Raw genomic sequence first — 14,491 nt, forward strand, 5'->3', positions numbered from 1 at the left:
CTGCACAGAAGGGACAATTGTGTCTTCAGGATAATAAACGAAAAGCCTTCTTCCCATGCTTGGGCACAAGGAGACGTGACTTTGGTGGCATTTGGAAAAGCCACCAAGAGTGCCTGGCCTTTCCCCAGCTCCACAAGGCTCTTCATGGAGCTCCTCCAGCCTCGTCAGTGGCCCTTTGAGGGGAAGAGAAGGTGACAGCTGCTGTCCCTTGGGGCAGGCCAAGCAAGGGGCAGGAAATGCAAGGTGCAAGGCGTGATTCCCAGTGAGCAGAACTTCAACCACCGATGGGTTGTTTTGGCCACTCAGTTCTGCTCACAGGAAGAACCAGCCCAAGTCCTCTGTGGTTGCGCAATCGGTGGGGAGGTGTTTGGGAATGGGCCAGGTGGATGCAAACAAAGGGAAGAGGGTCTTCAAGGTTGACCCTTTCCCTTGTCCCAACAGGGTCCAGTCCCAGTTGTTGACCACCCGGTTGGGAAAGAAGCCGGGGAAAGGGTCAACCTTGTAGAGACCCTTCCTTGCAATGCAAAGTGTCTGAACCTTTTTAATGCTGGAGGCAGGGTATGGGGTGGGGGGACAGAGCACTAACAGAGTGTACAAAAGAAAATAAAAATTGCCTCCTTGTCATGGCCAAGTCCTGGTGGCTTCATGGACCACTCTATAGATTTCATGACAGTAATATCAAAATGATTTGCCACCGTCTGGATTCCTTTTATTGTTACTCTGATCTCCTGGTCTACCTCTGCCCTGGCCTTGAGTGGTCTCCCATCCAAAGATTAACCAGCTGTGACCCTGCTTAGCTTTTCCAAGCTTAGCCAAGGCTCAGGAGATGTTGCCCCGTAGCTGGGCTTTGATGATCTGGAGGCCTTCATGACCTGGTGTGATGCAGAAGTAGCTTGCAAGGGGTGGTGTTTGGCTTCCGCAATATGGTGACTTTGGCAGAGATGTGTTAAAGTTATTAGCCAAGCAAGGGGGTGTACTATGGAATAAACATATGTAGGATCAGCTTTCAGAAGCCTAATTCCAAAGGGTGGGTGCATTCCCAGAACATGTTAACTTGGGTACTGAATTAACCCATTTTCTGGGTTGGAACAATACCTGAAACCATAAAGTAACCCAAAAAAAAAAAGTCCTGATTTGTACAATAAAACCAAACCGAGCTTAAATAACCATGCAGCTGAGGGAATGAACCTGCTCAGGCTTGATCTCATGAGGGCTGCTCTCTGGCACCCTCAAAGGAGCCCACGGCCCTCTGAAAATGTGGATTTTATTTGCAAAAGAATTTTGCAAAAGAAATCAGTGCTCCTTCTGGTGGAGCCGTTCTTCAGCTGGCGCTAGAAAAGCCTCTCAGCTCATGGAGAAAAACAGGTTTATCTCCGGTCGCGTTCCTAGCCTTCTGCTGGTGCTTGTGGGGACTTTCCTAACTCGGCCCCACACAAGGGATCTACGATCGGGGCTGCCAAGCTTGGGGCAGAAGCTAGTTAGAAGCCAGATGCAGTTCTGCCTCTGCCTCCCACGAGTGACGGTCCGGGGTTTGCATTCCAGACCCATAGAGAAACGCAGGAGGAAGGTTTTGTGGGCACTGCCTGCACCAGGGATGGTGAACCTATGACACGCGTGTCAAAGGCGACACACCACGACATTTTGGCTGGCTCGCCAGTGTTCACCAGCACCCAACAACAACCGTTCTCCCTATTTGAGCTCCCGAAGAAACTGAGTTTGTTTTACTCATATTTCATTTTTGTAATTATTTGAGGTTTCTTTATATAATACATAGCACCACGCATGATTGGACTGTATTTTTTTTTAAATAAATGGATGTGGAAACTTGTTTCTCTTTCGTTCAAGGTGGGCGTGGGGGTGGCATGCCAGCAGAGTCAAGTTATGCATTTTCCGAATTTTTGACACGCCGAGCCCAAAAGGTTCTCCATCCCTGGAATACTCCGTTCAGCATCTGGACCAATCACCAGAACCAATTAAATGGTAGCATTCTACTTGGGGGGTGGCAGGGGAAAGAATAATCCTCCAAACGTTGCTCTCTCCTAGGCAGTTTCTAATTTTTCTGATTTGGGAGCAGAAAGATTACTGGAGCCTATTTTCCCCCCCTAGAAAATTGCTGAAAGGCTCTGTCTCAAGATTCTGCCGCCTTACATTATGCAGCATGAAACAAGTGAGCCCTTTAAAAAAATCACGCGCAGAAAATGCAAGACAAATGCTGTTTGTGTAACTGCTTCCTACATAGTGCTATGGCAGCATTGCTAAGCAAGGAAAGTTTGATCTTACTTGGCATCGAAATACAGTGTCCTAACCATGAATATTTGATTGTTTCCTTTATTGGGCATAGCACGTCTCTCCTACATCCCAGGCTGCAGAAAACATGCGGGTGAGGACACAACGCATTGCCCCTATTCAGCAAATGTTGGACTCAGGAAGCATGTGGCCTTTTGCACATCAGTTCACAACTTGCAGTCCCGTTCCCCCGAGTGCATTTTGCACGCTAAATTTTAGAAGCCAGCAGTGCAAGTTCGGTTCCTGTGGGATTTTGCTTGATTGCAACGAGATCAGGGAAGCGCAGAAGAGTTGAACTGGGATGACAGCAGCCTGCTTCTTGGGGAATAAAGGATGTGATAGTGGTTTGCGAGGTGTAGTTGGGGGGAGAAGGAGTGTGTGGATTCCCCTTACAAAGGGGCAGAGTTGAAGGCGTCCTGTGGTCAAAGGGCCACCCTCTCTAATGTTGTGGGGCTGGAGAGTCAAGAATTGCATTCACATAAGACGCTTAACCTGAGTACCAAGTTAATCCCATGTTCTTGGGCATGCTTCTTGAAAAATCCCAAGATTCACTTCTCAAATTCTTCCCAATCCAGTGTTTCTCAACCTTGGCCACTTGAAGATGGGCGGACTTCAACTCCCAGAATTCCCCAGTCCGCCCATCTTCAAGTGGCCAAGGTTGAGAAACACAGTTCCAATCCCTCCATGATATGGCAGTTCTTTTGTTCAAGATTTGTAGTTCGGTTACACATAGTCTCTGTGTTATTTTTACATTTTTTATATTATATGAACCCCCCCTCACAAAAGTATGCATACCTTGCATTCCAGTAAAAACTAATATTTCATATCTATTCATGTCATGTTACGCAATTAAATTAACCTCTGTCATTTTGCTTAACAGTAAGGGGGGGAAATGGAAAGGAGGCACGTAAACTAATGCTTGCAGTCCAAATATCGAAGCAATCCTTCAGCTGGAGCTCCAGGTAGCAAAAATGGTTAACAAGATAATACAAGAGTGGTTCTTCAGACCACTATATACTGGAGGATAAAAGGGTACCTTCCAGCCCTGAAGTATCCTCCTTTTTTGCAACTGTAAAAATGCAAATTCGGCATAAAATGAAGAAGTAAAGTATCCCCGTGTTTATAACAGGCGCGTGGATGTAACTCCCAAAATGAAATTTGTTTATAAGTCTGTGCACAAGCGCATCAGGGTTCTTCCGTGACTCAGTGCACTGCGCAACTTCGCTGTGTTGAGGCAGAGCCATTGATGGATTGATTGATTGATTGATTGATTGATTGTACAGTAGCTTGATTTATCCACAGTAATAACCCTGCAAGGTTGGTTGGGCTGAAGGCGAATAATGCAAAATCCCCTGGGGGTTTTAGGGTGAGGGAGAACTTGAACCTGGCTTGCACCTGGGCTACACCTTGATCTCGCCCCTGGGAGGGAAAGAGTTTCCTTGAGGCTGATGGGTTGTGATCTGCACAGGTATTACCAGATCACTCCTCCCTGAGTATCTTCAATGTCATAATGCATCTGGTGTGGTTCAGATTCTTCCATCCATGTGATGGGCTACTGTAGGAGGGCATGCCCCAACCCCCAAATACCTTCATTCCACCATACATCCAACCCCATCAGGGCTATATCTTCTTCTTTTTTTTTGCAGGTATGAACCTGTACATTTTGCATCAGGGCCCAGATCCATGCTTGTAATACGCAAGGCTGAGATACCGCATAGGTTGTAAAGGATCTAAAATCTTTGCCTGGCCCAATTCCCAACACAGTCACGGGCGTTCTCATGACCGATCACTGGGTTCCAGCAGATCCACCAGCAGGTGGGGCATTGATTGAGCTAGGAGGAGAGAGGGTGGAAGGGTTCATGGCTTCCCCTTTGCGGTAGGGGTGGTCCTGCCCACCAAAGGAGCTTGGTGATCTCCCCGGAGATTGAGATGAACCTCAGCCCTCTGACAGTTCTCAGCAAGCATCGGATTTTCTCCAAGTCTTTCTGCCCTCTGTTTTCCTAACCAAATGGAATAATGAGTAGTTGAGTTTGCAAAATGTCCTAATGTAACCGTGTCCTTCTGGCAGTGAACCGCTCCGTTCATTATGACGGGGAATGGTAGCTAAACCAGAATTTGGGACAAGCAGGGAACCGGATGAGTCAGACAAGATTGGAAGCAGAAGATCTTCTTGTCCTTAACTTGGGGCAGTGAGAAGGGTCCAAGGTCATGCTAAGTCCTGATAGATTAACCAGATCCCTAAAGATGTAATCTCTGTATTTCCTCCCTGGGTGAGTTTAAGATTTCAGATCTGTTTCCTGTGAAGAAAAATCAGCGAAGTGGGGCAGTGGCATGAGAGGGCTTCCAGGTTGTGCTGGGTCAGGGTGGGAAGCTGAGCAGATGCAGCGCTCCTGCTTGCCTCCTTAAACGCCGCATCTCCTTGGGATTAACAGCCTCTCCTCCAGAGGGTACTGCCCTCTGAGGCTGCTCAGGGCTGGAAGTGCTGCCCCAGAGCAGCTCTGGGAATGTGATCGGCCCCACATCTCCAGCAGCCTTGCAATAACAGGAGATTGTGTGAACTAAGCTTGGCATATTGTGTGAATGGCTTTGCTAAGTCTTTATCTGACCTGACTAAGTGGGTTGGAATTGGCTTACGAGTGCCCGAACCTCCTGGTTTTCATGCCCCGTCCTCAGTCCCTGGCACCCTCCCTGGCTTCCTACGGATCCAGTCTGTGGGAGGGATCAATTCCCAGGGGGCTTTCAAATGAGTCACCGCAAACGAGAAGTCCTGCCCTTGGGAGAAAGGGTTGAATTTCTCCTTCCTGTGGAGAAACTCAGAAAAATCACCAACCCAATTTCTCTGCTCACAGGTTGGGCGGTGCAAGGCTGGGATTAAAAAGCCATTTCTGCCTGTTCTTATTTCGGTTCGAGCAGAGCAGGGGGTGGACTGGCAAGCTGCAAAAGTGGAATTAGCCAGGTTATCAAGTCTCTGGTGAGGATGGTCTCCGAGCTGGGCCTTTGGCACAACCTGCCCTTCCCTGGTGCCCCACCTTTGACTTTCTCCCATTCCGCCAAGTGTTCGCCATTGGGTGATTTCTTGAAAGAAAGTGTGCCGAGGGCTGTTTGAAGTGGTCACAAAAATGCAAACCATGTGAGTCAAAGAAGATTTGGAGGAGGAGCAGGAGAACTTGGCTTGCTTGTCCTGGAACGTACAAGGTGGGGCACCACTTGGCATTGGGAACTGTTTGCTCTCCTGGCTGTTCTTGCTGGGACGTGCTTCCTTGGCACAACCTGGACGCCGTGCCCTTGAAGAAGGCAAGTCTGCAGCTGAAATGCTCCAGGGCTCCTTCGCAGCCACCCCTGCCAAGCCCTTTGCAGGAAGGACTGATGCTGCCAAACCTTTCCAAATTTCGGGAGGATGCAAAGATGGTCTATCATTATCTGAGGATCATTATCTACCTCCCCCCCCCAGCTTTTCTGGGGAAAGAGGATTAGATTTGCAATCCCTGGCAGGAACTCAGGGGAATTAAGCTGGACATTGAGCTAACCGTTGTGAGCGAATTGGTTTACCGAGTGAGGAATTGGAGACGGAGGGAGCCCAAACCTTGTTAGAAGTTGCCTATGGCAAAACTCACTGGGTGCTTCCTCCAAAGACCTGCCCCACCCCCGTTTGTCCTGCTGCCAAGACTCGGTGCCCCAAATAAGGCTGCTCAGGAAATGATGGGCCAAATTGCACCAAGCCTTGGGGCAAAGCAGCCTTTTAAAGCCAGGGTCACCGTTGGAAATTGGGAGGCTGGGTTCACAAACTGTAAATTTGCTGTAAATCAGTGTTTCTCAATCTCAGCAACTTGAAGATGGGTGGACTTCAACTCCCAGAATTCCCCAGCCAGCCATGCTGGCTGGGGAATTCTGGGAGTTGAAGTCCACCCATCTTCAAGTTGCTGAGATTGAGAAACACTGCTGTAAATGATTAGTGAGATACAAGAATCGTCGCTTCCCTTATCAGGAGACGAATGTCCTGTTTCAATCATTAAGACAATCTTTAAAAGAAGTCAGGTGGGCAGGGAGGGTGATGCGCAAAGGAGGGGTCTTGGGGAAGAGTGGTGTCCCACAAATGTTCTGAAAACCCTTCCTGCATGACTGTGTGGGTGGCACGGCAGGCCAGAAAAAGGCCTAGTGGTTGCATTCACAGAACATGCCAAGCAGGATTTGTGTGAATCTGGGTTAGGTGTGCAAACCCACCCTGTTGGCTTATGGTCCAGATGAACGTGTGGTGTGGATCCAAAGACGGGTTCATTCATTTATCAGGGGAAGCATTTGGCTTCCACGCAGCCCATCCGTTTCTCCTTTCCCAATTCCTGAGCATTTCTCTGAGTCCCAGGGAGGAACTTTGAAATCTTTCTACGATGTCTTGGCGTCTCTTCTTCGAGGGGAGGGGAGGGGCCGGGCAGCATTTTAAGTGAGCTTTTGGAAGCTCTTGAAAGAAGATACGGGCCACGTTCCACCGTGAAAACAGCTGCTGGAGGGCCGTGGTCAAATAAATCTTGGGATAGTTGAGTAGAGACGTTTTGAGTAAATAGGTTTTGGTACTTGGCTCTGAGGTCGAGGCCTTTATTAAGTGGTAGGAAAGCATTTGGATCTTCTTGCTCTGCACGGAGACCGCGGTGTGCCTAGATCCACTGGGGTGTTAAGGGTGGATGGTGAGCCCTTTGGCCATTGGGGTTAGACTAGGTCAGCCTTCCCCAACCAATCTCCAGATGTGTGACCAATTCCCAGAATCCTCGGTCAGCATCGCCATTGCTGAGAATTCTGGGAGTTGAAGTCCACAGGTCCGGAAGTTGCCCAGGTTGGAAGCACTGGACTAAATCATTGTTTAGAAGTCTTTTTGGATTCAGACATCTCACCCCATAGTGGCTGGGTTCCCCGGAACATGTTTGACTAGACTAAAATGGCATTGGGTCCATAACTGAAGGGAAGGTGGACCTGAACCTGTTCAGAACCTTCATGCACCTTGGTTTAGGAAAACACTGAGCCTTGAGCCATGGAGGCCCCTGGATGTGGGACCATCTCTGTCACTCTCAGCTCCAGCCTTCATGAACCTGTCTGGGAAGTCCAACACGTCTGAAGGCGTAGATGTGGAGAACAGAAAAGGCTGGTTCACTCCAAACATAACCCTCCCCACCATACTACTCTTGCATGTCCCCGCTGCAGGCTTGCGTGAACATACATCTCTCTATATTTATTTGCTCAACTGCCGTGGAAGCCTCAAGGCATGGCGTGAGCATGTTGGAATGTGCAGGTTTCCCCCCAGACCCATTCCTTGCAGGAAGTCAAGTTTAAGCTCATGACGTGCTCATAGCAGAACGATGCAGGTTTGATCCTCTTCATGTCTGTTCGTGGCCCAAGTAGCTTCTCTTTGCGTTCCTCTGTGGTTTCATTTGAGATCAAGTACTTTTTGAATTCTTCTTGTATTTTGGATTGTTTTGTGATGATTTTAAAAAGCTGTTATAGATACCGAACTAAATGCCCTCTTTCTTTCCTTCCCCCCTCCCAGCTGAATGAGCTGGACAAGGCAGCCGACGCCGCGCACACCTTCTTTTTGGCCAACCCAGAACACATGGAGATCCAGCAAGACCTCGACGATTATAAGACAATGGCAGGGAAGGTGGACTTGGTTGACCGGGAGGCTCGGCCCCACATGGTAAAGGGTGTGTGTGTGTGTGTGTGTGTGTGTGTGTGGAATGGCTTACGATGGAGCAGAAGTAGATACAACCCAGTCTCCCTCTCCCCACCCCCATTTACATGAAAGCAAACCTTGGAGAATTACCCAGGTTTTAAATCAGGTGAAGAGACTATCATGGCCGCTGGCATCGTCCCCTGTGTGGGTGTCTGCTGGGGAGGCAAAAGGGAGGCCAGTGACATCACGTGCCTTGTGACCTCATCATACAAATAACACCCATGATGCAATCTTGTTTCTACCAAGCGCCTACGACGCCGTGATGAGCGAGCTATTTTTTTCTCTTGCCTCCTGCTAAAAATTGGCATGTTGATTCAATGCCCTTTAACCCAGACACTGATTTGTAACTATTTTCTGAGTTCACATGTAATATCGTGGCATCAATCAAAGAGGCCGGGTTTGCAGAACATGCCGAGCCAGGATACGGCACACAAGTGAACTCTCATCACACTTAGTGTGTTGCGTGAATGCAACCTGTTGGCCTTTCCCTGATTTAGGTAGACCTCCTTGCAGCTTTGGAGTGCTGGGCTGAATGCTCTGGAAGTCTTGAAGGGGTGGGGGTGAAGTCTCTGATCGGCTTCCCCCTCTTTCATCGAAGGTGCGCTGGCCAGTTGGGAGTTGGCGCAGCCCCTGTTCTTTCTCTGGGCTCAGGCTATTAGAATACAGCGTTGCGACTGTTTTGGAGAAAGACGCCATCTTGAGGGCACCTGCCTCTGAAGGGCACTGAAAGGCGGAAGGGAGCGCCTGCCTGCGCCTGGTCCGGCCACCCAGAGAAACCAGCAATCAGCAGAGTCTGCTTCAGGTCCCCAGTCCCCAGTGCCAGGGGCTTTAGCTTAGGAAGAAAGCAAGTAAGGGGGGTCCAATAGAAGCATCTGACATGGCCCACGGCGTCATAAAATCTTAGAATTACACCCCGTCGGTGTGATACGTTGGACACCATCCTTGAGATGAAGTCTGGCCAAAGCAGATCAAAGTGCAGTTACTGTGTAACTTCCAACGTTGTCTGCATACAGTCCAACAATCCTCAGGTTGGAAGGGATCCTTGGGGCCATCGAGCCCACCCCCTGCTCAGTGAAGGGACTTGGACAGGCGGCCACCCAGCCTCGGCTGAGATGTCTTCTGGCCTTTTCCAGGAGGACTATCTCTCGGGAGTTCGATACTACGATAAAGAGGAATATCACTTGGCCATTGACTTCCTAGAGCGGGCGCTGAAGGAATACGGTGTGGCTGACGCCGAGTGCCGGGTCTTGTGTGAAGGACCCCAGAGGTTTGAGGAATATGAATATCTGGATTATAAGGCCACCCTCTACGAAGCCATTGCAGGTAAGCCCCTAGGATTAAATTGATGCAGATTACTTACATGGTCTCTGAACTAATGAGGTAGAATATTATGTCTTGGTTAGATTCAAAAGGGTCATTTTAAATAGCAAGAAAATTTCCTATTATCTAAGATTGAGGTTAATACAGGCAAAATTTCTTTCCTGTATACAGAAATGTTCAGCTGAAGCCACCATGACATCACTTTCACCATGACATCATACAACTGAACAGATGATATAATTCATGTCATGTGTGTTATGATGTTGTGATACAGACTATCTGAAAATACTTCAGAAAGTCAGTGAAGGCTTGGTTATGTCATCAAGGCCTGGGAACAAAGTTGCTGTGACTATACTTCTGGATGATCAATTGATTGGTTGATTTTGTGCCATCAAATCAGTATCAACTCTTAGTGACCTCATAGTTGGATTTTCTCCATGATGATCTGTCCCCAACCTGGTCCTTCAGGTCTTCCCATGGTGCCCCCATCACTGCTGTCACTGAGTCTATCTCCCTTGCTGCTGGGGGTCCTCTACTTCTCTTTCCTTCCACCATTCCCAGTGTTATGGACTTCTTGAGGGAGCTAGGTTTACTCATTGATTAATTGATTTTCACAGGAAATACCATTGCTGCATGATTCTGAGGGACCAGCTGTCTCCATAGCATCTGCCCAGCCACTTTGATCCTGCAGGATCCTGTAGAAATTGTTGGTTGTTTATTTTGATGATGATTATGTACCATCAAGTTGTTGTTGACTCTAAGCAACTACACAGATAGATTTTCTTTCTGTTCCTAACCTGGTCCCTCAGGTCTTCCAATGGTCCCCCTGTCGCCTCTGTAACTGAGTCCATCCACCTTGCTCTAGTCATCCTCTTCTTCTTCTTTCCACCTTTCCCAGCATCAGGTTCTTCTCCAGAGAGCTGGGTCTTGGGATAATGTATCTGAAGTAGGATAAATTGAGCCTGCTCATTTGTGCCTTGAGTGACAACTCCGGGTTGATTTGTTTGATGATCCATCACTTTGTTTTCTTGGCTGTCCATGGTCTTCTCAGGAGTCTTCTCCCACATCAAAGTTCAAAGGGATCAATACTCTTCCTCTTCTGCTCCTTCAAAGTCCAACTTTCACTTCCACAGAGGGTCACAGGCTTGCACAATTCTGATCTGTGTAGACATCTGAATATCTTCTCCAAGGCCTTCATGGCTGCTCTACCAAGTGCTAGTCTGTGGCATATTTCTTGACTGCTGGTTCCTTACTGTTGATGGTCCTAAGAAGGCAGGGCTACCATCTTGCCTTTTTTGAGCCCTCTCATGGACCCCCTCCCCCCTGTGGGTTTTCCATCTTGTTCAACCAACAGAAAAGGCAAACAGCTGAGAAGTATAAAACTCCAGTCCTAGTGCAAATCTTTTTTATTATTATTATCATTCCTTTATTCTACAATCCAAGGAACCCCTCCTTTTGTTCATCGGCTCATGACTGATCTTCCTCACTTGCTTCCATGTTTATGTTTTCTTTTCTTTTGCAATCGAAAAAGCTTCAATTAAAATGAAAAGCCTTCAGCTCACCCTCCTCCTATGAGGGTGCCAAAAAAGATCTTAGTGCAGCAGAGTCAGTAATTCCTCTTGAAGTCACCACAGCAGCAGGAATTGAGAATTGCGAAATTAATTCAGTCCCAGAAAGGGTTTAAGGTGGGGGGAAAGGCTGTGGGTGGCCCTTTGCTTCTCAGCTGATGCTGGGTAAATATTAAATCAGGGTTTCTCAACCTTGGCAACTTTAAGAGGTGTGGACTTCAACTCCCAGAATTCCCCAGCCAGGGGAATTCTGGGAATTGAAGTCCACACGTCTTAAAGTTGCCAAGGTTGAGAAACCCCTTTAGATGGAGAAAAGATAGAAAGTGTGCAGGAATGGAAGTGATAAAAAGCTCAGCCAAAGAGCAGAAGTGGGGAGAAAGCTGGGCAGGGTCCAGTACAGAGGCAGTGATGGCACTGTCTGTGATGGGCAATTTGTCCAGGGTGCCCTCTGCACGTGCTCCTGCTGATAGGTCTGCATCGTGACCCAGGAAGAAAGCTCAGAGCCACAGCTGACTTTAACTGCAACCCCTTCTTGCTGCGCCTTAAACACCAAAACCAAATCTTCCGAAACCCAAGAGCAGCGTTTATCCTCTGCTGTCAGACTCCAAGGTGGCAGGTGAGGAAGTCTCGTGACTCGCGCCACCGTGCTGGCACGCTTCCCCGGAGATTGGGCATTCCTAGCGTCTGGGGTTGCATAATACGTTGAACCCTAACATTCCAGACAATGGGATGTGCTGACACGGCACGCTGAATTACAAAACAGCCTGTGACTCTCCCTGCAGGCACCAGTGGCAGGGTCCTTTGAAGTTCTTTGCGTAGAACTCAGCCCTTCCTAAATTATTGTTCTGATTCGGTTTTATTCTTTCCTGTGGAGGAAGGTCTTTCACAGGCTCGGGGTGCTAGGGATCTGGGTCCTGTCCAGTGAAATGAATCGGTTCTTTCTCTGCTGCGCAATTTGAGTTTTCTCCCCTTCTGCCTCCTTGCAGAGCATTACATGCAGGTCCTGCTGTGTCAACACGAGTGCGTGCGGGAACTCGCCACGCGGCCTGGGCGACTCTCGCCCATCGAGAACTTCCTGCCCCTGCATTATGACTTCTTGCAGTTTGCCTACTACAGAGGTGGGTCTTGTTTTTCTGGGCTCCTTTGCTGCACGGAGATCAGGGAAGGTGTTGTCCTCCAAAAGCTAAACCCTGCACTGGTCTAGGAATGCAAGAACAGTCCTGCTGGGTCAGGCCAAGCCCATCGTAGTCCCACCTCCTTTTTCCCCATAGTGGCCAACGAGATGATGGGAGACCTTCTCCTCTCCCACCTTTATGCTCTGCCGGTGGGATTTGGAGGCAGGTGGCCCCCAACCTGGAGTCTTCAGGACCAGGAGCCCTCAGGAGACCTTTCCTCCATGAACGTATTCAGTCTCCTTTAAAGCCAGTCTAATCAATGCCCTGACACATCTTGTGGAGGTGCCTCTTGTGGTGCCCTAAGTCATGGAAGTGGCGTATGATTTTGGCACCCCTGTCCAAAAGAAATGCCCACTTTGCTGAGGCTACTTCAGAGCACGCCAGGATCAATGTTCTTACGTTGTGATGCACATTAAAAAGGAGCAGGACTTGAATCACACAGTTGGACTTGACCATTCCTCTGCAGACACCACGTGTTAATAGCCTGATATCCACAGACACGGTTTAACTCTAGTTCATTATTTTGGATAAAATAACTGTGCCCTTTGCTGTATAGAGCAACAGCTCGGCTCTGAGAATAATTACTCTAATCCAGTGTTTCTCAACCTTAGTCACTTTAAGAGGTGTGGACTTCAACTCCCAGAATTCCCCAGCCAGCTATGCTGGCTGGGGAATTCTGGGAGTTGAAGTCCACACCTCTTAAAGCTATGCTGGCTAGGGAATTCTGGGAGTTGAAGTCCACACCTCTTAAAGTTGAGAAACATTGCTCTGATCCAATGTCTGTAATATTGCACATAGCAAATCCTACTAAAAATTATTATATATGGGAGCTCTAATTTCCACCAATGATTATTCATGTGGAGGGTCTGACAGAGCTGAGGTTATGTTCATACCCTTATCAACTCAGTATCTCTGGGAAATAACTGGTTTTTTTAAAAAAACAACTCTTTAACCTCTGCATAATCTGTGCTAGGGTCATTTCACCCATTTGCACTTTTTCTGCCCAATTGGGTAAAAACTCTCCGTAAGGTCCGTTTCATGAAATCTCTGTTAAAAAAACAACAACCCTGAAATTGTATAGAAAAGTGATATCATCCGAACAGCTCATGTAAAAAGAAGACAGCTGTTGATGTTAGGAAACGGACATGTGTTAAGCGTTAGATGGGGAGCAAAACAGCCCTGTGTGACTGAAGCCTGTTGGTTTCCAGAGCAGATTGAAAAAGGCAATCAAAATTCATGCAAAAGCCATAGATTAAGCCTTTTGCAAGAAATACACACACACACACGTACGTATGGAGTGGGTGTCTGGACTCAGGAACAGCTGGTGTTGCTTCCCCGATAGCTGGTTCAGGGCAGAGATAATGTCCTTGGTCCAAGAACCTTGGACACCGAGCCAGAGTCAGGCTGTCTCACCAACCAGGACACACAGCTGCCCTCTCTGCTCTTCTGCCAGAGGCAGCTGTTCTTCCAAAGCAGCTGTTCAACTTTATTATTCTGGCCCTAGCAGGAGCTGTGTTTTTAGAAGGGAGAACATCCTGGGGCTGCACTCCACAACATTTGAAACCTCAAGGTTGTGTTTCTGAGTCAACAAGTCCTTTGTCCTGCTTGCCAAGCGGTTGGGGGCAGGAGAGGGAAAAATGGTAGCCGGGCAAACCAGCTGGAAGAAGAGGAGTGACCGCTCTTGTTTTGGTGAGAAGGGGTCCCTGTAAAAGCTAAGCTTGGTATCTGCATTTAGTGGAGCGAATTGGAAGGCTGCTAGAAAGTTTAGCCGCAGATCGCCAAATGGGCTTGGCTTTCTATCATGTGCTCGATTTTCCAAATACGCCTTCACTCGTTTCTGAGTCTGCCCCCGTGTAGTCCAGGTGAAAATGCACATTTTCCCCTCCTTTTTTGTGCCTCCACATGCATTCTTGCAAGAATGTGTGTGTTTTTCTTGCCAAAGACTTAATGCCTTTTGTATGAATTCTGATATGCCTTTTTCAATCTGGGCTAAAACTGTTGGAGAACTGTGAACCCAAAGGATAATGACGTAGTCATGTCTTCCACCTATTATATTTTTAAGGCAAGGCATTTGGGAACCCCTGAAAATTTTGCTGCAAAAGGGCAATAGATCAGAGCAGCGTTTCTCAACCTTTGCAACTTTAAGAGGAGTGGACTTCAACTCCCAGAATTCCCCAGCCAGGAGTTGAAGTCCACACCTCTTAAAGTGGCCAAGGTTGAGAAACACTGCGTCAGAGCTTTCTTGTCATTTGGGTTACGTCGTTGGTTTTCTGTTTTAATTTTAGGTTGTTAATTTAGGCTGCTAAGAGACTTCAGAAATGTAAGACAAAGAAGGAGGGAGCGAGGGAGGGAGGGAAGGAAGTTAACAATATGCATATTGTAAATTAAATAATGGAACTCCAGCCTGCACCTAGAAGAAAAAAGAT

At 47.9% G+C, this 14,491-nt stretch overlaps 1 protein-coding gene across 3 annotated transcripts in view; it reads left to right on the forward strand.

Annotated features, from left to right (window-relative positions):
* Window positions 1-14,491, forward strand: part of P3H2 (prolyl 3-hydroxylase 2) — a 71,377-nt gene that overhangs the window by 37,213 nt on the left and 19,673 nt on the right. For all 3 annotated transcript variants that reach the window (XM_088131744.1, XM_088131742.1, XM_088131743.1), the window contains exons 2-4: window positions 7,820-7,966; window positions 9,136-9,325; window positions 11,877-12,008. In XM_088131744.1, coding sequence (XP_087987870.1) covers window positions 7,820-7,966; window positions 9,136-9,325; window positions 11,877-12,008 — 469 coding nt within the window. The remainder of the gene's footprint in view (window positions 1-7,819; window positions 7,967-9,135; window positions 9,326-11,876; window positions 12,009-14,491) is intronic.

This window comes from Python bivittatus, unplaced genomic scaffold (assembly GCF_059951505.1).
Source record: "Python bivittatus isolate LINGU-HERP-01145 unplaced genomic scaffold, Pbiv_v1 ctg000980_np1212, whole genome shotgun sequence".
NCBI classification, from domain to species: Eukaryota; Metazoa; Chordata; class Lepidosauria; order Squamata; family Pythonidae; genus Python; species Python bivittatus.